At 40.9% G+C, this 20,655-nt stretch overlaps 10 protein-coding genes across 10 annotated transcripts; 4 read left to right on the top strand and 6 right to left on the bottom strand.

The window, feature by feature from the left end:
- Positions 1–604: 604 nt before the first annotated feature.
- On the bottom strand, positions 605–4,941 carry FOA43_003420 (uncharacterized protein; the record flags this gene model as incomplete). The annotated part of the gene is made up of 2 exons (XM_038923671.1): positions 605–3,360; positions 4,167–4,941. 2 exons carry the CDS (start codon positions 4,939–4,941, stop codon positions 605–607), a joined length of 3,531 nt encoding a protein of 1,176 aa, XP_038779599.1.
- A 276-nt stretch (positions 4,942–5,217) lies between these two features.
- FOA43_003419 (uncharacterized protein) lies at positions 5,218–5,913 on the top strand (the record flags this gene model as incomplete). The annotated part of the gene is made up of 1 exon (XM_038923670.1): positions 5,218–5,913. The coding sequence occupies one exon, from the start codon at positions 5,218–5,220 to the stop codon at positions 5,911–5,913; it is 696 nt and encodes a 231-aa protein (XP_038779598.1).
- Positions 5,914–7,040: 1,127 nt separating this feature from the next.
- Positions 7,041–9,149, top strand: FOA43_003418 (uncharacterized protein; the record flags this gene model as incomplete). The annotated part of the gene is made up of 1 exon (XM_038923669.1): positions 7,041–9,149. One exon carries the CDS (start codon positions 7,041–7,043, stop codon positions 9,147–9,149), a length of 2,109 nt encoding a protein of 702 aa, XP_038779597.1.
- A 126-nt stretch (positions 9,150–9,275) lies between these two features.
- Positions 9,276–10,553, bottom strand: FOA43_003417 (uncharacterized protein; the record flags this gene model as incomplete). Its single annotated transcript, XM_038923668.1, has 1 exon — positions 9,276–10,553. The coding sequence occupies one exon, from the start codon at positions 10,551–10,553 to the stop codon at positions 9,276–9,278; it is 1,278 nt and encodes a 425-aa protein (XP_038779596.1).
- Positions 10,554–11,400: 847 nt separating this feature from the next.
- Positions 11,401–13,188, top strand: FOA43_003416 (uncharacterized protein; the record flags this gene model as incomplete). The annotated part of the gene is made up of 1 exon (XM_038923667.1): positions 11,401–13,188. One exon carries the CDS (start codon positions 11,401–11,403, stop codon positions 13,186–13,188), a length of 1,788 nt encoding a protein of 595 aa, XP_038779595.1.
- A 257-nt stretch (positions 13,189–13,445) lies between these two features.
- On the bottom strand, positions 13,446–13,946 carry FOA43_003415 (uncharacterized protein; the record flags this gene model as incomplete). The annotated part of the gene is made up of 1 exon (XM_038923666.1): positions 13,446–13,946. One exon carries the CDS (start codon positions 13,944–13,946, stop codon positions 13,446–13,448), a length of 501 nt encoding a protein of 166 aa, XP_038779594.1.
- A 197-nt stretch (positions 13,947–14,143) lies between these two features.
- On the bottom strand, positions 14,144–15,295 carry FOA43_003414 (uncharacterized protein; the record flags this gene model as incomplete). Its single annotated transcript, XM_038923665.1, has 1 exon — positions 14,144–15,295. The coding sequence occupies one exon, from the start codon at positions 15,293–15,295 to the stop codon at positions 14,144–14,146; it is 1,152 nt and encodes a 383-aa protein (XP_038779593.1).
- Positions 15,296–15,465: 170 nt separating this feature from the next.
- Positions 15,466–18,108, bottom strand: FOA43_003413 (uncharacterized protein; the record flags this gene model as incomplete). The annotated part of the gene is made up of 1 exon (XM_038923664.1): positions 15,466–18,108. The coding sequence occupies one exon, from the start codon at positions 18,106–18,108 to the stop codon at positions 15,466–15,468; it is 2,643 nt and encodes an 880-aa protein (XP_038779592.1).
- A 493-nt stretch (positions 18,109–18,601) lies between these two features.
- FOA43_003412 (uncharacterized protein) lies at positions 18,602–19,459 on the top strand (the record flags this gene model as incomplete). The annotated part of the gene is made up of 1 exon (XM_038923663.1): positions 18,602–19,459. The coding sequence occupies one exon, from the start codon at positions 18,602–18,604 to the stop codon at positions 19,457–19,459; it is 858 nt and encodes a 285-aa protein (XP_038779591.1).
- A 60-nt stretch (positions 19,460–19,519) lies between these two features.
- Positions 19,520–20,014, bottom strand: FOA43_003411 (uncharacterized protein; the record flags this gene model as incomplete). Its single annotated transcript, XM_038923662.1, has 1 exon — positions 19,520–20,014. One exon carries the CDS (start codon positions 20,012–20,014, stop codon positions 19,520–19,522), a length of 495 nt encoding a protein of 164 aa, XP_038779590.1.
- Positions 20,015–20,655: the final 641 nt, after the last annotated feature.

Raw genomic sequence — 20,655 nt, 5'->3', positions numbered from 1 at the left:
CTGTAAAGACTAAGAAAGACTGGAGACTAATGAATGTTCAGTTCTACTTCAATAGCAGATTTTGCCTTCTTAAGTATTACACAGTTGAATGATTCGTTATGATTTTATTAGCCGCAGAAGCGATGCCTCGGAGTTCGTCTATCAATTTCCCCGCACTATTACAAAATAACCTTTTAAGACATGTGATTCTAAAATAATTATTTGACACGTTTTTCTAGATGATCAATGCTTTCAGGTAAAAAATCTAGTCAGCAACGGTACTTCAATAGTTTATGGGAATTCTCAATGAAGCCGTTCGCCCAGCCATTGTAGTCATCCATCTCTTTCCTTTTCCGTGAAACTCCGTCACGCGAGGCTGATTAATTTTTTTTTTTTTGTTAGGGCACTTAATTTATTCCTAAACAATAATGTTAAATGACGACTTCTCAAAATTAAAAGCTATAGCCACACAATTCATACTACGGTTTGTCCATATATTTTACTTTATTATGCAACCAGAGGCTTACAAAAATGTGTAAGTCCTAAAAATCAAAGACAGGTAGCCTAAAGAACTTGGATACCCCCACCCTATCATAAAACAGAGAAAACCGAAAAAACAAAACTATTAGAATATATCTTGGGGACTATTCAACGTTGTATGCGAACTACCATCCATATCCAACATCATCGTTGGAATATTAAACATGTTTTGGAACAAAGAAACCCCTTCGGCTTGAAATGTATCTGAATTGGATACTTCACTCTCATTAGTTGGTGTATTATTTTCGTTCCTAGAGAAGAGTTCCAAAAGACCATTGATATTTTTTGGATCATTGGAATCATCAAACCTCAGTGATCCCAATTCTAAATCAGGCAGAATATTATCCGAAACTACATCACCGTTCCCATCACCAAGAGGGAAACTGTTGCCAGGTGAAGCCACCTCGGTAGATGGATCGTAAATTAACCCAGCTTTATTGAACGGGCTTGTCATTTCTGGCCTAGGTGAAAATTTTGGTAAAGGCACTTGCTGCTGTCTTCCCTGTACAGCAGATTCAGATACAGAGGAAGAATGTGAATAATCTAAAGCAGGCGGAGCTATCAATGAAGCAACGGGGACATTACAGAACATTCCCTTTCCCCTGGATGTATTTGGATGGTCATTGACAGAAGAGTTAAAAGCAGATTTAGTCTTGGTTGCTGAACAAGCATGATCATTTTCAACAGTCAGTCCTTTTATATCCACTAGGAGATCATCGCAGTCAAAGTGCCAGGAAGGATTATGTTCAACAATTGTAGTTATGACAATGTAAAGCACACACCGAACTATTTTATCAACAACCCACCACTTATCAACAGACAAGCGGGACGGCACCGCAGAGAAAAAATTTCTAGACGCCTTGATGAGGCAATCAACATTTTCTTTCGTCGTAAGACGATCAGGATTTTGTAGACAATAGGCAGCAACAACGATAAATGAACTAAAAGGATAGAAAAGAGCGAAGTTCGCATATTCCGTAGATTTCATGCAACCAGCCATCTGGAGAATAACCATTGCAGTGCCCATTCCTTCTTCTTCTGCAATGCTAACCTTACTTAACATGTTCTTGGGGATCGTAGACTTCTCATAGGAAAACTTGATCTTTACTATGGCCTTATTTATTGTCATCTTCAAGTGATAATACTTGAAACAAATGCACACAAACACGTACATTCTGTAAATCGAGGAAGTGCTTCTGTCCTGCGCGCTCCTCTCCATAATGTCAGCAAATTCAGGATTCAGCTTCCGAGTTGGTCTCAGTGAAGCAGGAATTATCTGCCTCCATAACTCCAAGTCAATAAGTAGGTTTTCAGCACACTCATAGAGTTGCGAAGGGGATTTGGAAACAAACGCATTCGCAGCAAGGAGCCCACTGTAAGATCTTGCAACCAAACGGAAGTGCTGAGTCCCTAAATACAACTCTACCTCACAAATGCTACCCTCAGAAAGCATACTTTCTAACTTTGTCCGCAAGTCGTATTGTAGCTCTGTTGACATTCTTAACTGATTTGACGGAAAACCCCAATAGGCTTCAAAACCAGGGACAGAAGGGGCAGAGACATCATCATCATTGATTATAGGAGGCTTACCAGATCTCACGCAAAGATCTCTGTCATATCCATAGCACATCCACCAAACGAAAAGACGCTTATTGCGCTCTTTAGTAGGAAGACCCCGATAAGTCGCACCCTGGTGAAGCCCCATGTCCTGTGCCTGTCTGATGGCGGTAGTAGACATAAGATATGCGCTTTGAGAGAGCGAAACAAAATCGGCATACATAGATAACAAGAGAATACCACTGATTCCCGTCAATCCATCAAAAACAACAGAAACCCGATGATAGTAAAACAACGAATTGTCAAGTAAGTACTTCTTCATATCAGCTAGATCCGTCAGATTTAGCTTTGAGTCCACGCCATCGCACAAATGTCCCCTTTCATAGTAAAAAGAACTTGCAACAAGTAAGGAACAATTCATAAGTAACAACTCAGAGTACGTGTATCTTGGTTCAGGAATCAAACCATCTCTGTAATCGCAATATAGTTTAAGCAATCTGCGCACTGTATCTATGTCCATGAGCCTGCTCAAAATGGTAGGCAATACCGGTTCGGAGATAAGCTTTTCAATAACAATCCTTGAAGGAAAAGGTCTTATTTGCGACTTTTCGATTGGATCAACCCAGACAGAAAGCATTCCATGTTCCATGTGAACTACCCAAGAGAGTAGCCTTCGCAAAGGTAACGTGGTCTTTCGATCCCGCACTTTACCCTCCATCCATTTCATTCCCTTGCTAGAGAAAATCGAGATAGATGTATTACCTCCAAAGAATCTTTCATAGCGTTCAGAAACCTTAGCGTTTGTTGGAGGACCTCGCTCGAGATCTTCAGCAGCAGCTATAATAGACTTTTCGACCACTTCCTTAGAAAGAAAGCCGGTTCTTTTAGGAGATTCCAACACGGTGCTAAACGAAGATGGAACAGAGCTCTGCTTTGTATCAACTAAAGGTAAGGATATACATGTGGCAGGAAAACTGGAGTTCTGTGAGTATTGAGATTCAGTAGAAGCTTCTGGAGCTAGCTTTGAAACTAGAATACCAATCATGTTCTCTAAGTGATCTAGACGAGTTTGAATATCTCTACCAGAAGTAGATACACTTGAATCATTGGCAGAATCATCCACCTGATTGTTACCGTTTGATATGGTTGTTGAAATAGAAGATCCATTGATCGAGATACGGGGCTTCTTGATGCTCTTCATATCACCAAGGTTCTTACCATCTATTTCAAAAGGCACATTCTCCAAAATCCTTTTCTGTGAGAAGTTGGGTTTCTCGGCATAGCCTTTTGCCAGACGAGACGCGGATACACTGGTAGATCCGCTAGAATAGATCCGTCTCTTGCGACGCTTGGGTATACTTCTCTTTTTAGCAACATAATGATAGGAACACGCAAGATGGTGTCTGGTGCATTTCGAACACTGGAGTTGGCCATCACATTTGATTTTTTTGCTGCGACAGTAATCGCAGGCTTTTGAAGTTCTTTTGTTGTGTCTCTTCATCGATTCAATATCAGATCCAGTCATTTCTGCCGAAGGCGACCTCAAAAATATATATCCAAAAGCGGCTTAATTGGACTGTTATATTGATAGGCGGAAGCAAAGGATAAGAGTACAAGTCTGGAGAGATCAGATGAATCAGAAAAAAAAACAATTGCCAAGAAGAACACCACAAGCAAATAGAAGACAAAAGAAGAAAAATAAAAAATAAAAAAATAAATGTTTCGGGGTTAAAAGGGATTACGACCGAAAGACCGCGAAGGACAAAATTCCTTTATATAGCCGTTACCCGTTGTATTGCATACGTGGCGGGAAAGAAGCGAAAAAATACCTACATGTCTTGGCGTTCGGAAGTTATTTGGGTTAGTAAAGGATTTCCACACAACTTATTAGCGGTGAAAAAGAAGTTGCGAGAGAGCACAGGAAATTAGGGACTTCCTCGTCAAGCCGATAATGTAATTAGCCGAAGAACCCAGAACAAAAGGATTGGCAAGTGAAGAAAAAGAGAAGAAGCTTACTAAAGTTTTCTACTATTCATTATAATTATATTATATACAAGACAGAGTAGCAGTTTACAGTAGTTATTCTGAACTGATCGGAATGGTATCATTACCTATTTTTTGATGCTCTTCAATGGCCCTCTTTTCCATCTTCTTGGCCTTCTTCAACAACTTCTTCAACGTTTTGGCCTTCTGTTTTTCGAAGACAAAGCTGCCGACGCTGATATTAGTACCTTCTAGTACGGCAGGATCAAAGTACACCTTATCGGGCACCAATTCATCCTCTTCTGGTCTGGATGGATCCAATTTCTGTGTGAGGTATTGCTCAATTTTGGCAAAGCTATTTAGTTTGCCGATTTGGGGATCGGGAATCTCCAATCTGAACTTTTGTTGAACCTGTTTCAAGATGCTGGCTCTCTGCGAAAGATCATTCAACTCGGTAATACCAGAATCATATCCCGCAACTTGCTTCAAAATTTCCGAAATAGCCCGCGTATAGAGCTTAGAAATAGACACCCCTTCATTAGACTTTGTCAATTCGTTAAGTTTAATCGCATATTCACTTCCGGATTTAGTAGGGAGCCACGTTGGGATACTGAATCCCTTTAAATGCTCAAGAATAACCTCCTTGTCAAACTGTCTCGGATCTCTTCTTCCCAATATCTCAACATCATTTTTTGCATCAATTGCCTTTGAGCCAGACTCAACTTCTTTGATAACTTCTTCTGTAGGTCTTTGCTTAGGAACGTTTTCATGATCCTTCTTCTTGTAGAATTTGAAGTAATCAAGAATGGATCTGGTGGTCAGACTGGACGAGAACTGTCGAACCCGAGGTACCTGAACTCTAACAAAACGTAGAAACATCATGTTATGCACCTTGATGTAGATTTACTGATCGTTGGTCGTAGAATAGAGACACAGGCAACAATACTCACAACACTTTGTATGGCTTTGGCACGAAAATTTTTAGAGGTTAAAAACTAAGGCAGTGCTAATTATACATCCGAACACCTTGGCTTGACCTTACAGCGCTTCGGAGTTACATGGATACCAGCAGTTCGAGACCGATTTTAATTTAAATTCTGTTCTCTTCCCAGTTGTCCTTATCTTCACTTGAATTGGTATAGAGGAAACTGCCACAAAATGACTATTTCTGGAAAGTGGATGAATAGTTCAGATGAAGTCATCAGGATATTTATTGTGAGACACGGCCAGACGCAGTGGAATATAGAGAGAAAGCTTCAAGGCCATAAGAATATCCCCCTCAATGAGACGGGTAAAAAACAAGCCGCTCTACTTGGTCGGGAACTTGAAGATTATCAATTTGATTTTGTTATTAGTTCTGATTTGACAAGATGTTTGCAGACCTTGCGCCAGATACTGGGTGATAAGATGGATGACGAAAAGTTAAACTTCAAGAAGACTGAAAATCTAAGGGAAAGATTTATGGGTGATGTGGAAGGAATGTACATTAAGGATGCTCGAGAAAAATATGGATCGAAGTTTAAGGACAGAGGAGAGACGAAAGGTAATATGATCGGCCGCTTAAATAAAGAATGGGAGCAGATACTTGAGGATTCGGTCAAGAACGGTTATAAAAATGTTCTATTGTGTGCGCATGGAGGTGTGATTACCAATTTTTTCAACTACTTGTACCAGGAGGAGCATTATAAGTTGGGAGAAGGATTAGGATCTGATGATTTGAAGGTTCCCTATAACACCAGTTTGACTATTGTCGATTTGAAGAGGGACGATCTGAAAGATGGAACTATCCGGATTTGGGCCAACACCGATCATCTTGGTGGAGTGAAAAATGTTGCGGATCAACAATTAGTATGAGGGTTCTCCAGATACCAGATTATTGAATATTTTTAGAAGTTATTCGTTTGCGAAGGCAGCACCGGAGGTTGGGATTACACAGAAATTAAGTTGAGTATACCTTTTTTTTTTTAGCAGGTGTTTTAGATATAGTACCTGCAGGATGACCTTTTTAGGTGAATTATAACGGTCCATAATAGAAGATCGATTTCATTTTGAAGGGGAGCAAAAAAAGTTTCAAGGTTAGAAATGTATACTAACTTCAAATCTATGTACGCTATCAGACAGTAATAGACTGACCGTTGAGTGTCCAAGGGAACATATTCTACAATGAGCATCCGGTGTCATATCATGTGATCCTTCGGCATGTGATCTATGATCACGTGTTGGACGGCTCCTGTTGGGAAGGAAGTTTGATCAAGTTTAAAAGCGCGGAAATGCATGCTAGAGCCGCACGTGTATGCGCATCAGTTTCCGGAAGAAGAAAACGTCCTGAACCCAACAAAAATGCAGAAGATCAGTGTCGGCAGTTCGGCGGAAGAAGTCAATGCAGAAAGCGGATTAACATGAAGATCGACTTTCTGTTATCCTACGGTAACTAAACCAGGCTGCGAATAGGAGAACCTACTACCCCTCTCTCATGTAATTTCTATCTCCACTTTTGGGACTAGCGGCAATTCTTCTGTGCTGCTATAAAAGATCCCCTCATTGTAGATGGGGTAATTTGATAGGGATTTCCATTATATTAATGAGGGACCCTGACAGATGGTAAAAAAAAAAAAAACCAATAAAGTAAAACTTGTCAATTGCAATTGCAACCAAAAGATGATTGTGTTGGAGGTAAATAGACTTTAAAACTGGTTCTGATGGAGCATACGTATCTAACTCCCTGTCCCCCAAATTTCGTTATCCCAGTCATAAAGGCAAATAAATTGCCAACAATCGGCAGGAATAATAATAATATAAGAAAAATTTTAGGCAAAAACAAAAAGAAAAAAAAACAACGAACGCTTTTCTCGCTTCAGAATGTATACATAATATGAATATATATAAGTAGCTGTAGTAAGCCGTCAATCAGACTCTGTTTGCAAACAGGAAAAAAATAAGCATAGAAGGTTTGTTTCGTTGACAATTCTTCTATATTCATAATGGTCTTTCAACTTAACGTTGCAGTTGGAGATGCCAAGCCTGGTGAAACGGCTCCTTACCGGTGTTACCGAGTTAAGAATGGAGCGGTTTCTCGCCCTCTTGGATTCAAATGCACCACAATGTATGAGTATTTTAACGAGTGTGTCGCAGTGAATGGAAAGGCAGAGAAGTGCCAGGGATGGCGTGATTTAATTGATGTTCACTACGAGAAGAAGATGGTTAAGAAATTGATTGATGGTGAAATAACCCAAGTGGAGAAGGAGTGGATGTACTATGAAAAATCTGACTATAAGTATGTGACATTTGGCGAATTACAGGAAATTGTTAACGCCTATGGTCGTGGTTTGATTAAGTTGGGAATCAAACCCAAGAATGAGGAGAGAATACTCCTTTTTGCTTCCACTTCTCACAAATGGATGAGAACATACCTAGCTACCCAGACACAGGCCATTGCAATTGTCACTGCCTACGATTCTTTGGGCAGGAAAGGTTTGACACACTGTATGAAAGATACCGATTCTGTCGCCATTTTCACTGACAACGACTTACTTAGTAAGTTGGTCAACCCTTTGAAAGAGTGCAAATCTGTTCGTTACATTATCCACTCAGATCCTCTTGATCCTAACGATAAGCGCGGAAACGGTCGCCTTTATTCTGAAAGCAAGAAATATCACGATGAAATCTTGAAGGTGAGACCTGACATTAAGTTCATCTCCTATGATGATATTGTTAAGTTAGGTATGGAAAACATGGATATCAAGCCTTGCCCTCCGACTCCTTCTGATATAACATGCATAATGTATACCTCTGGATCCACCGGTGAGCCAAAAGGTGTCGTTCTTTCCCACGCTAACTTGGTTGCTGGTGTTGGTGGGGTTGGTACTACTGCCAACCGTGATATTATCAATTCAAAGGATAGGGTCATCAGTTTCTTGCCTCTTGCCCATATCTTTGAGTTACTCTTTGAGCTACTAGGTTTCTACTGGGGTAGTGTCGGTGGATATGCGAGTGTGAAGACACTCTCTGATGCATCTTGCAGAAACTGTAAAGGTGACATGCGTGCCTTTGAACCTACAATCATGGTGGGCGTTGCTGCAGTTTGGGAGACCATCAAGAAGGGAATTCTACACCAAATTCAGCAACTTCCAACATTCAAACAGAAAATGTTTTGGGGTGCTTATAATACCAAAGCTGCTTGTAAAAAATATTCGATTCCATTTCTTCCTGCTTTGATTGATTCTATTGTGTTCAAAAAGATTAAACAGGCTACCGGCGGTCATTTGCGTTGGATCTTAAATGGTGGTTCTCCAATTTCCGGTGCTACCCAAAGATTTGTCTCTTATACGGTGGCACCAATGTTGATTGGTTATGGTTTGACAGAGACTTGTGCCAACACTTGTGTTACCGATCCAGACCACTTTGAATTTGATGTGGCTGGTCCATTGGTTGGATCCATTACTGTCAAACTAATTGATGTTCCAGAGGCCGGATATTATGCCAAGAATGGACAAGGAGAGGTATTGATTCGTGGAGCGTCTGTCATGCAGAGGTACTTCAATAATCCTAAAGAAACTGACCTAGCCTTCAATTATGATAAAAACTGGTTCTCGACTGGCGATATTGGACAATGGACAGAAAGCGGATCATTGAAATTGGTGGATCGTAAGAAGAACTTGGTAAAGACTCAGAACGGTGAGTACATTGCCCTTGAGAAATTGGAGTCGGTCTACAGATCAAACTCTTTGATCAATAACATTTGTTGTTATGCTGACGAGACGAAGGTGAAACCAATTGGTATTGTTCTTCCTGAAGACAAGGCCCTGAAACAACTAATCGTCGAATTAGGCTTGGCCAAGGAAGGCGATGAAATTCAGCTCGCAGATTTCGTTAATAATAAAAAGGTGACACATGCAGTTACTAAATCTCTTCTTGATACCGCTAAGAAGGCAGGATTCACGCGTATCGAAATGATTCTTGGTGTTGTCATTGTCGACGATGACTGGACCCCTGAAAGTGGTTTTGTCACCAGTGCACAGAAATTGCAGAGAAGAAAGATTCTTCAGTCTGTCAAGGACCGTGTTAACACACTATACTCGGAGAATCTATGAACGTCTATCAGTTCGGCTCTATAGTGTTTTTATTATATATTATTGTCATCTTTCAATTCATTTCCTATGTAACACTTTTCAATAATACCTCTCAATACACTCACTATGTAATCAAAACTAGTCAATTCAGCATTTGCCGAATCTGTCCATTTCTTGCGTCACCAACTGATTAAATTCCTCGAAATTGTCTAAATAAATATGGTGTCCAGCATCTTGAACAATCTTACAAATTGCCTCTAAGGGATGTCCGGACAGTTTAGACGATTCTCTGATAATTCGACAGGCTTCAAAACCTCCTAGTTTGTCCATCCAATCATGACTTCCATAAAGCCAGGTTGTATGGCACTTAAGGTTCTGAATTCTATTGAGAAGGGAATGTCTAGGCACACCACCTGGTGCAAGAAAGTAGTTCAACATATACTCCCCAGATCCTTTTGCGTTGAAGATGCCATATGTGTACATATGCATTAGTTTTTGTTCATGGGGTGTTAAAATGGTGTTATTTTTAGAGAATCTCCTACTGGTCCAGCCACTAACGAGTGTGGAACCAAATGGACCAGAGTTTCTTACCAAAGAGAATGGCGAAATGTTTCTGTTCCAAAGCTTTTGAAACCAGCTTGGAATGGCAGCTAGAACCTCCTCTTTTCTGGAATGATATATACCAGCAGGAGATACCAGCAACATATGATTGAAGAAGTCTGGATGTTGGAAGTTCAAGACACAGGACAAATATGCGCCCATAGAGTGAGCAACCACCATAGTGTTAGAACTATCTAGTTTTCGTTTCTTAAACCACATCGAAAGCCTATCGATGAACCATTGTTCGATTTCTTGATAATGGGAGAACTGTATATTATGGGGAAAATCCGGCCGGGAAGAACAACCATACCCCGGTAAATCAATGGCATGAATGTGCCAGTCAGGTCTCATCTCTGCAATATATTGAAGATTCTTGACGAAAAATCCTAATCCTGCGCCATAACCATGGATGAATACCACATGTTTGTCCGTGTGACCAGCTTTTATGCTAGAACGAGGACTGATATGGAACTCATTAATATAATCACCAGTGGACTCATCAATGATAGTTTGGACTATTTCAGAAGAGTGCAAACGAGATGGTTCCGGATAAAATGGAAGAATAGAGAGGAGATCATATTGTAACTGACCTAGTTGATGACGCTTGGAGAAATCTTTAAAGGATTCTCTAACAGAGACAGGAAAAATGATTCCCTTAGTAATCAGCTTCGATACTGGTAAACCAGCAGGTGGTTTAGAAATGCGATAGCCTCCTGGAGACGAAGAAGTATTGTTCAGAGTGGAGTAAGGTTGCCGTCTGCTAAAGCGACGAGTCCCTAAGATCCTCTTGGGTACTAGGCATGGGAAATGCCTCGAGGAGAGCATGAAATGATAGAATAATTTAAGGAATGAATGAAAACAAAAATGGTTGAATGGAGGCTAGAAGCCATAAAGTGTTAGAAGATGAATGTAGCTACGAGACTCGTATAACGAAATGTTTACATTTCGATTCGGGGATGACAAAATCTTTTGCGATGCCCCTCTTAAGTATCTCCCTAGTAGTACCGGCAGATTGCCAGAACCGCCATCATTTTTTTTGAGGCGGATAATAGGGACACGGGGAAGGTGTGGGGAATCTCGGCAATAGAGGGAAAATTAGAGAGCGGGATTTAGTCAGACCGGTGAAGCTCGGAAATTTCGGTTGGAACAATAACGAGAGACTAAGCAGACAACTATATAAGCGTAATATACTGCTCTGTTCATCCCATTTGTTATCTTGTAGGTTGGACGCCTCGTAGCCCTCTGCATATACTTCTCTAATCTCTCATTGAAGGTATTGATCTCAATGCATATACATCCGCGCACCAGTAATCCGCCCCCGCAATAAGGAGATTTGTGTCGGATTCAAATCATTAGTTTTTTATTCCACGTGAAAAGTTTTCAGCGCATCATGGCGGATATTGTTTTTCTTCCTAGATTTATATAAGCACATACTCAAAAAATGAAATGGAAGATAATAACAAAAAAAAAAAAGAATAGGGGAAAGGAAAAAAGTGGGTGTCAGAGGTTTCGTCCATTTTAACATCGTTTGGCTCTTCATCGAAGGTTGATTGTAAACGGATTTTCAGCAAAAACGAATAAAACTAAGAGAATATATTCCCTTCTTGTTGCCTCCCTTCAATTTGCTTTTTTCCGATTGTTATTTTTCTCTTCGTTGTTTAGTATATTATAGATGCCTGCGGAAACAAGTTTTGTGGTTCAGCATAAACTTGCCTTGGCGGTCACTGCCGTCGTTGGTATTGGTTCCATTGCTGGCTTAGTTTATCATTATAAGCAATTGCAAAATCAGATAGAATCAAACGATAAGGATGACACTTCATCTGATGCAAAGAAGTCAAAGAAGAAGAAGACTAGAAAGTCGAAGAAGTCAAAGAAGAAGAAGACTGTCGAACCCAAGAATGTCCCCTATCCGGTTAATGAAAAAGGTGACCCCGAGGTTACGGAGGAAGTCGTTAAAAAACTCTCGGCCGCGGAGAAAGACAAGTGGGCTTCTGCCTTGAAAGAAAAGGGTAATGAATACTTCAAAGGAGAGGAATATTCGGCTGCTATTGATTTTTATTCCAAGGCATTGATCTGCAAAGAGGATCCCGTTTACTTTAGTAACAGATCTGCTTGCTATTCTGCCTTAGGCGACAATGAGAATACCATTTTGGATACCACTAGAGCCTTAAAGATCAATCCTGGATATACCAAGTGCCTCCTTAGACGTGCCAGAGCTTACGAGAACCAAGAAAAGTACCCGGAAGCAATGTTTGATTTGACGGCTTTAACTATATATGGTGGAATGAATGATGTCTCGAATGAGTCTATGCTTGAGAGAATTCTAAAGAAGCATTCTGCAAAGATAAACAAGGAAAAGTACTCTAATTTGCCTAAGGTTTTACCATCTGCTTCATCCCTTTCATCCTTCTTTGGAGCATTTTCCGCTGAAGATATTGATTTGGATGTCAGCCATTATGCTGAAGGATCTGGTGAGAGATTCTTAGTGGATGCTCTTAATGAAATGAAACTGGACACCGAGGAATCCTATAAGAAGGCAGATGTGCTAATTAACCAGTCAGTTTCTATATTTGACAAGTCTACAGAGGGTGTTGACAAGAAAATTATTGCGCTTGCCTACGAATATGCTGGTGCTTTCACTTTTTTAAAGGCAGATGCCGATAAAAGCTTGGAATACATGGAAAAAGCTCTTGAGACATCTCCAAGACCAAGGACATATGTCATTATGGGATTGATCAAAGCAGATAAAGGTGATTATGTTGGAGCAGATACCGAGTTTGGCAAAGGTATTAAACTCAACCCTGAGGATCCTGATATCTACTACCACTATGGACAGATCTTCTATCTAGTGGGAGATTTGACTAAAGGTGAAGCTAACTTTGAGAAGGCTAAGAAATACAATCCTCACAATGTTTACTCGTACATTCAGTTGGCATGTCTTGCATACAGGAAAGGGGATAGTTCAAAATGCGATAAATTGTTTAAAGAGGCCAAATCCAAATTCCCTACCTCTCCAGAGGTGCCTAATTATTATGGAGAGATTCTCTTTGATAGACAAGACTTTGATGGTGCTTTGAAGCAGTTTGAAATTGCCGCCAGACTCCAAGAAGTCCATAATACCTTTAATATTGGTGCCTTGCCGTTGATCAATGTATCTGGTATCTATCAGAAGAAAGGTGACATCGAGCAGTGTGTTAAGGTTTTGAAGAAAGCTTGCGATCTCGACCCAAAATCGGAAGTTGCCAGATTAAATTTGGGACAAATCTACCTTTCACAGCAGAAGGTTGATGAAGCTATCAAGATCTTTGAAGAGGCTTGCTTGTTGGCAAGATCTGCAGATGACAGGGCTCAAGCCATATCATTAATGGAGGCCTCCAAGATGCAACAAAAGATCAGACAGGACCCTGTTCTAAGCAAGAAGGTCCAGGAGATCCTCAGTTCCATCCCACCACAAGTCTAGTAATCACCATCATCTAACTGTATATAGCTCCCTTTTTTCTTGGCTCCTTTTTATTTCATATGCAACTGATACAGAGAATGAGAGTAAATGTCTATCTACAAGATCATCATGAACATAATAATGACCTCGATAACAACAGCAACAACAGTGTGTTGTATATACTTTATAACTATACGTTTCCTTATTACAAGAAAAAAAATATAGAATACGAATAAATAGATAGATAAATAAATAGGTGAGATAGATGATTGGTTGATTCATTTGGTTCTGATGATCTTCAATGGGCCTTTACAATGAACAAAGTTATTTGCATACTGTTTGACCTTGAACTTCTTCTCTTTGGGATGCTGAACATAATAATCCCAACCTTGACCCTCGGCAAATCTGACCGCATCTTCCTTAGTGATAAAGTCTAATCTAGTAGCCTGGACATAATCTGTAGTACCTTGGTACCCAATCAAGTCGTTTTCCCATCTATTACCTTTAGGAAGAATGTCAAATTCAAGTTTCCAGAAGAAGGAATTTCTGGCACTGGACTGAGTAGCATACTGTGCTTCCTTATATATACGAACAACTCTGTTGTCGGAAGCGGCCAATTCGGATGGAGCACCACTAACAATCTCTTTACTTGTCGTAGTAGCATCAACGATTTCTCTTATCTTAACAGGTGTGCTTGCACTGCTATTAGACCGCAAGGTGACCTCGAAATTTTTGGCAGCCGCTTTTTGCATAGACGGTCTCAGAGCTCTAAGAAACATCGGTATGACGAATGATTATGGATGACGACAAGTAACAGTAATTGCTTAGGACCAAAAAATAGGTGAATTGCGCGAATAAGCAGAGAGTGAAAGAATCATAAAGAGAGGAATTCGGATATTAACGGTGTAAAGATGCATATATACATGCAACTAAGTAATTACTATAGATAGTAAAGAGACATCTGGGGCAGAACCATTTAACTGACTAGGACCCACAGTAAGAAGAAAACGATGAGAATACCAAAAACCTTGATCATCAACCATCTATTGCTGCTGATGTTGTTGTAATATTTGAGTAACTGTCTGTGAGCACCTCCAATGTTCAAACTAACGTCTTCAACGTTATTATCGATACGTTGGATAACTTCACCTTGTTCCTGCACCATTGTAGCCAACTGCTGGAATAATCCACCTACCTCATTAATGGTAGACTCTATAGTCTCTACCGCGTGATTTCTCTCCTGTAAATATCTGCTATCCTGTTCCTCCAAGAGCATCATTTGCTGAGATTGGTTAGGTAATGCAAGAAGATCATCGTTACCGTAGTCATTTTTCTCAAGCTGCGAAATGCTGGAAACAGCTGGGTCGGAGTCATCTCTATTTCCTGTAGCTAGAGATGTTAAAAACGGATTTTCAGAGTTACCAGGTGATCCTGAAGTACCGGCATTATCCTTTCCAGCCAATCGCCTACTTCTCAAAGCATACGGTATACTATTAGATGCACTGCCTAAACTATCTCCTGCATGCATAGAAGAGGAATCCATACTGGGACGTCCACTGGCTCTTCCACTAGAAAGACCGTCAGAATCTGGCTTAACAGCGGCTAATAACTGCTCCTGCCGTGATCTTTGGGCCAACTCATTACGTTGCCGCACTTGCAACACTTCTTTGAACGTTTCACTGATGTTTTTTGTCTTTGTATTGAGAAGCTGGACAACGTTCTTATTGTATAGAGCAACTTGGTTGTCAGAAGAGCTCTTGCTCGTTTTAGCTTGTTGTTGTAGTGATTTCAATGACTTCTCAATCCTGAATATATCTTGTTTGATAATGTAGGTTAACTCGATGATATCCGTCGGTCTATCATTGAATAGCTGCTTTCGTCTAGCCAATTGTGCCAATTTCGCTAATGATCCAGTCACTCGTGCAATATCTTTCGCAATCACAGAAGCATTTCTGCTGAATTCGCTCCTACTGAGCCCCTTCTTCTTTTCATTCTCTGGTTGAACCACTGGTAGATATTTGTTGACTCCTCTTCCTCCAGACAATCCTTTTTGTTTGGCGAATGTACCCACACATTGTTGAAATTCTAGTGTACGGTCCTGAATGTTAGAGCTCGTATAATAATCCATGTTTAGGAAGAAAGAGTAGCTCTGATGAACGCTTACTTTCTTGTCGCCACTGTTTACTAAAGTTTTTTGTCCACATATGCAAACCTGAAATTTACTTTTCCGAGCCTCAATATTTTTATTTTTTAATGCACTACTTTTACAGGTAGAATGGGTATATAATGGATAGTTTTCTAAGAGCTCGTTTCTTGGCCGCATCTATTGCATACAAACCGTATCCCACTACCGTTGGTATTTGTAACAGGAGTTGCGGTAAATTTCTTCTCGCCACAATATGCGCACTTTAAGGTAGGTGGAGACGTGCCTCCATAGACTGTAGAATCGATATGTGAAGCGTTTGGTTTCTTCTTGCTATCCACCCACGTGGAAGAATCGGACATGTTCATTGATTTTGGGAAAGTAATCGTGGAAATGCTATCGTTGAAAATATGGTGATTCGCTGATTTTGGCGGTTGTCCATCTACTGGTGTACCCGAACGTGTGCTAAGTTCATCATCGTCTGCATCCGTCATCAATTGCCTGATCTGATCATCAATCTCTTTAAAACTCTCGGATCCCAGGGCATCCTTATCACCTTCCGTCACTGGCTTATAAACTGTTCCGCCCGCAGAAACAACTGCGCTGGATTGTGAAGTCGTACTGAGACTTAGCGTGGGTGATAACTCTCCCGAACTTTTATGCTTGATCAAAAGATTTGTACGCGATGCATTCTGAGGCTTCACATGCTCTTCCACAGAAGACTTCGTGGCACGTCTACTTTCATGGTAGAAATCTCTGCGACCTCTATCCTCATTTCCATCAATAGGAGTCTCATTCTCGGGAGTACCTTCGATATAGTTCGTCGTATCATTAATAGTCAAAGTGGGAGCTTTTAAAGGTGAAGAAATGTATCTGTCAGAACCCGTCGAAGCTTGATGCTCCATACGTTGCAAAGCACCTCGCAAATCGGCTTTAGAAACTCCCGCTTTCTTTGATAATGACATCTTCCGCACGCTGTATGCAAAATCTCGTCTGAGCACCCGAATGGTACCTTTATTGTCCGTACTAACAATAATAGCGGATGACAAGTCCTCATCCTCCAATGTCTCAGCAAGTGCTCCATATTTATTTCTCAAATCAAAAATTGGGTCATCACTTAGCTCGAGCAATTTTGACGTGGTTCTTGGGGCAAATATAGCAGCATTACATCTCGTATGATGTATGTGAAATGCACCGTAATGTTTGTTCTTCAACTGACAACTCTCATCTTTAAAAAAAGATGCTATCTCTTTAGGAAGATTTTTTAAAGCCCCAGAAGGCGGGTCTACCGATTGATCTTTGCCGTCATATATTTCCCACATATATGCCCAACCATCTTCAGAACCACTAATAATAAAAGAATCATCTTCGCTGGCCCTAGCCCTAATCATCGAATAATCGTTGTCGTACCCACTATATCGAACTTGAAGGCATTTCTTCTCGAAGCTAAACAATCGAACGCGAGAATCATTAGTGGTCACCAACACTTTTGTGTCACCGTTCTTCACAAAAGCATCAATACCAGTAATTCGAGGACATTTATTCTTGTGCCTGATTTGAAATGCAGAGACCTCTTTGAGGCCAACAAGGCTTAAGATGTAGAAATATCCGTGTTCACATCCGATGTATATATTTTCAAGGTCAGGGCTGAACGACATGCAGGCAATTCTCTTGCCGACCTTAGTCCTGTATACAACCTCCTTTTCTAGAATGGAGTAAAACACAACAGTACCGTCCCATTGACAACAGACAAAAAAACGATCGTCTTTCTCATGAAAGCTTAGCGCCGTAGCAAAACTAGATAGCTTGAATGTTCTCAAGCATTCGTTTCTGTCTACATGCCAAAGCTTCACAGTCTTATCCTCAGAACTAGTAAGAAGAAAGTTGTTCTTGGACCAGCTGATGGCCAAAACGGTGTCATTGTGGTGAAACTGTCGAAGCGGAAGAGACTTAAATACTGGTGCGAATGCAGAATCTGCATATTTATCACTATTTCTGACTTTTTTCGGAGAATCGTCATTACTCAGAGAGCCAGTGTCGTCAAAAGAGAATGAAGCAAGGCTGCTAGAATTCATGCTAGACCTACTGCAACTTCTAGATCGATTGGTGAGTTTAGCAAGAGACCCAAGTGAGGTGGCAGTAGTAATGAGAGATGACGATTGATTCAGGGCAGTAGACGATAACTTTGTTGTCGTATCAGTGTCAGAAAATCCATCATAGCCACGCTTTCTTCTGTCAAATACTGAGGAAATTACTTCCCAAATGCGAACAGTACCATCATCACCGGCAGAAGCAAGATACTTTCCGTCGTGACTGAACTCTAGAATAAAGTTAGCATGACTTTTACCATGGCACGGCTGCTCCTTTGCCTTTTTCTGGAATCTCTTGGACGTCTTGGGCACTGGACGAGACTTATTATTACCCTTCACAGTCCTCTGAGACTCGGACAAAGACATCGATTGGTCGAACAATGGTACCTCATCACTGAATACGCTGGCGTTGTCCGCATTGACACTAGGTACGTTGAGATGATCATCATCATCACAATCAGGCTCGATGCGAAGTTCCTGTGATAAAAAAAAATGGTTGAATTTCTTACTGGAAAACTTCTGGCTTCTACGAAAGAACTCTCTGTACTTAAGATTCTTGGAAAGAGTCTTGAGATGGTGCTCTTCCAGTTCAACACCAGGTCTCCGCGATATATGATCTAAGTTCGATGAAGGAGATATTACTTGATTGTGGCTAGGGCCCTGTGGCAATGGAGATAGAGATGTCGACATATGGGCCATATTATTCATTATACGATAATGTAGAACTAATGATGGCCGATCTTAATGGGGGGACAAGCCAGGCTGCGTATGCGGAAATGCAGAAGAAAGAATTGAATAGCTTGAAAGAATTGAAGGAATGAAAAAGGGTGAAGGCTTAGTGAACGAAGGTACCGAAAACCTTCACTCTCACACACGTCTTTACGCGAGATTCTTAAATAGGGGTTCTCCTCGGTGTTCACATGCTTGTGCATTCTAAGGCCGATCTGCGATATGTGCGGGTATCCGAGATGCCTGCCCGGCCGAGTCGTTTCTTCGTTTCCGGGCAGACACCGCGCAAATTTAAATTCCCCCGAGAAAGAAGATACGACAGCCGCATTCCTAGAGATATATGTGGCGTAGCCTCGAAAATTTTTTTAATAGAAATCAAATGAAAAGTGAAAAACGGGCTAAGAAACAAAATGTAAATTGTCAACGGATTGATAAGCTACCTAGAAAGTACAATTTAATAATAATAATAATCATGGCACCTTCCACATCATGGGCAGACGCTGAAAATGATTTACCGTCAACGGAAGTGGTTGAGAACTCTGACGGCACAAAAACCGTGATCTCATATAAATTTGATGACAAGCATCGCAAAGTGAAAGTTACCCAGACGATCAAACTCATCAAGGTTACAGAGAATGTGAATCCTGCTATTGCAGCCAGAAAGAAATGGGCGAGATTTGGTGATGAAATGAATAACAGTACAGTGGGACCAGATGCCAGGACTACTCAGTTTGGAGAGGAAGTGAAACTATTACTATCAACGTCGTGGAAACAGGACGCAGAAAAGGAAAAGACGGAAAAGAAGAAAGAAACCAAAGAAAAAGTCCAGACCATCAAGTGCAGAACTTGTGGTGGAGATCATTTCACCTCCAAGTGTCCATTCAAGGATACTCTTGGTGTGGATCTGAAGAAGGAGGCGGAAGCCAAGATGGCTGAGCCATCGTCTGCCACTGTTGCAGCCGCTGCTGTTGCTGCTGGTTTAGGTGGTATGGGTGCAAGCTCGTATGTTCCACCACATATGAGAAGAAGACTGAACGGAGAGGCCCCTCTTCCTTCGGAAACAGAAAAGGAGGACACTACTACTCTTCGTGTGACGAACCTAAATTCAATGGTGGACGAGGGAATGTTGAATACTTTATTCTCAAGATTCGGATATATCCATAGATTAACAATATTGAGAAACAGGGAGACAAGAGAGTCTAGGGGTATTGCATTTGTTGAAATGGACTCTATTAGCAACGCTAAGAGGGCTATAGAAGGTGTTAACGGACGTGGTTTCATGAACTTGATTGTTAATGTCGACTTTGCCAAGCCAAGAGGAGAACGCTGAATATGATTCTATATATCTGTTTGTATATTTTACAATGCCACACTGTTTTTTCCTATTCAATTATCTTGTGAACATATCCGTCACCAGTATATGGGCTACCTTCTTGCTCTGGTACACATCGTTATGCTTTCCAAATGAATCAAAGTAGCAACCTTCGGTAACGAGTCTTTCATCTACACCGCATTCGAGTAACCAGTTGATGAACTCTTCGGGCTGTTTGAGTGAGATCAACTCGTCCCAGATACTATGTATTACGGTGATTTTATCCAATTGTCCATAGATATGTTTAACAAGGTCCTTATCCTGTTTCCCTGACGAAATGATATTGCACCTTTCCATATTGTCACCAAATGCTTCATGAATGAAACCACAATAATCAGGATATTGCTCCACCAATGATGTCACATTGTATATGCCATCTAAGAATATGGCACGTTGAATGCTTGGAATGGGTCCAATTTCCCGTACACCAAATTGACTCAATGTATGTTCTCTCTCTAGTATCTGAGTAATCAATGTGCATCCAGCAGAATGCCCGCAGAGTGTGATCTGCATCACATTGTTGTGTTCTCTGATATCTTTCAAAGCAGTGAGAACATCGATCAGATGTTGCGGATGTCTTACATTGGGAGAGAGTCTATAATCGACAGAGAAGATTTGGATTGTTTGACTATAGTCTGAATCCCTTTTATCTTCGAATTCATTGTCCATGTAGTGAATAAGCTGGTCGTAATCTTCAAGTGTATTTTCCTTATCTCTCCACGCTCCTCCGTGTATAAAGAAGATAGGGTATTTGACTTTCTGAGCCACCGTCCCTGATACAGACAATTCGTATACCTTGTAGACCTGCCGCGGAGATTCCCTTCCGTAAGAATGGATCTTGGAGCCAATAATCATTACCAAAGAAGCGTTCACAAAGAGTCAATAGTTTATTTCTTCTGAGACTATTGTAGATTGTCATTTATGGGGAGCTTTCCCCTCTCCCCCACGTGACTTCCCCCAGTAATGACGACGATGAGGTAAGTCTCTCTACCAGGTGAATGATAATCTCCCTCAGCCGCTTTGGGTACCACGCGCAGAAATTTCCTCAACCAAAATTCAAAGTTTCAGTTTGGAAAAATTAATGCTCCTTGACAATTCGCTTTGCTTTGATAATTTGCGGTTTCGTGCGTGCGCCCACGTCCCTTTCTTCTTTC

Source organism: Brettanomyces nanus, chromosome 4, assembly GCF_011074865.1.
Source record: "Brettanomyces nanus chromosome 4, complete sequence".
Taxonomy (NCBI): Eukaryota; Fungi; Ascomycota; class Pichiomycetes; order Pichiales; family Pichiaceae; genus Brettanomyces; species Brettanomyces nanus.
This window is presented reverse-complemented; position numbering and strand designations above follow the sequence as displayed.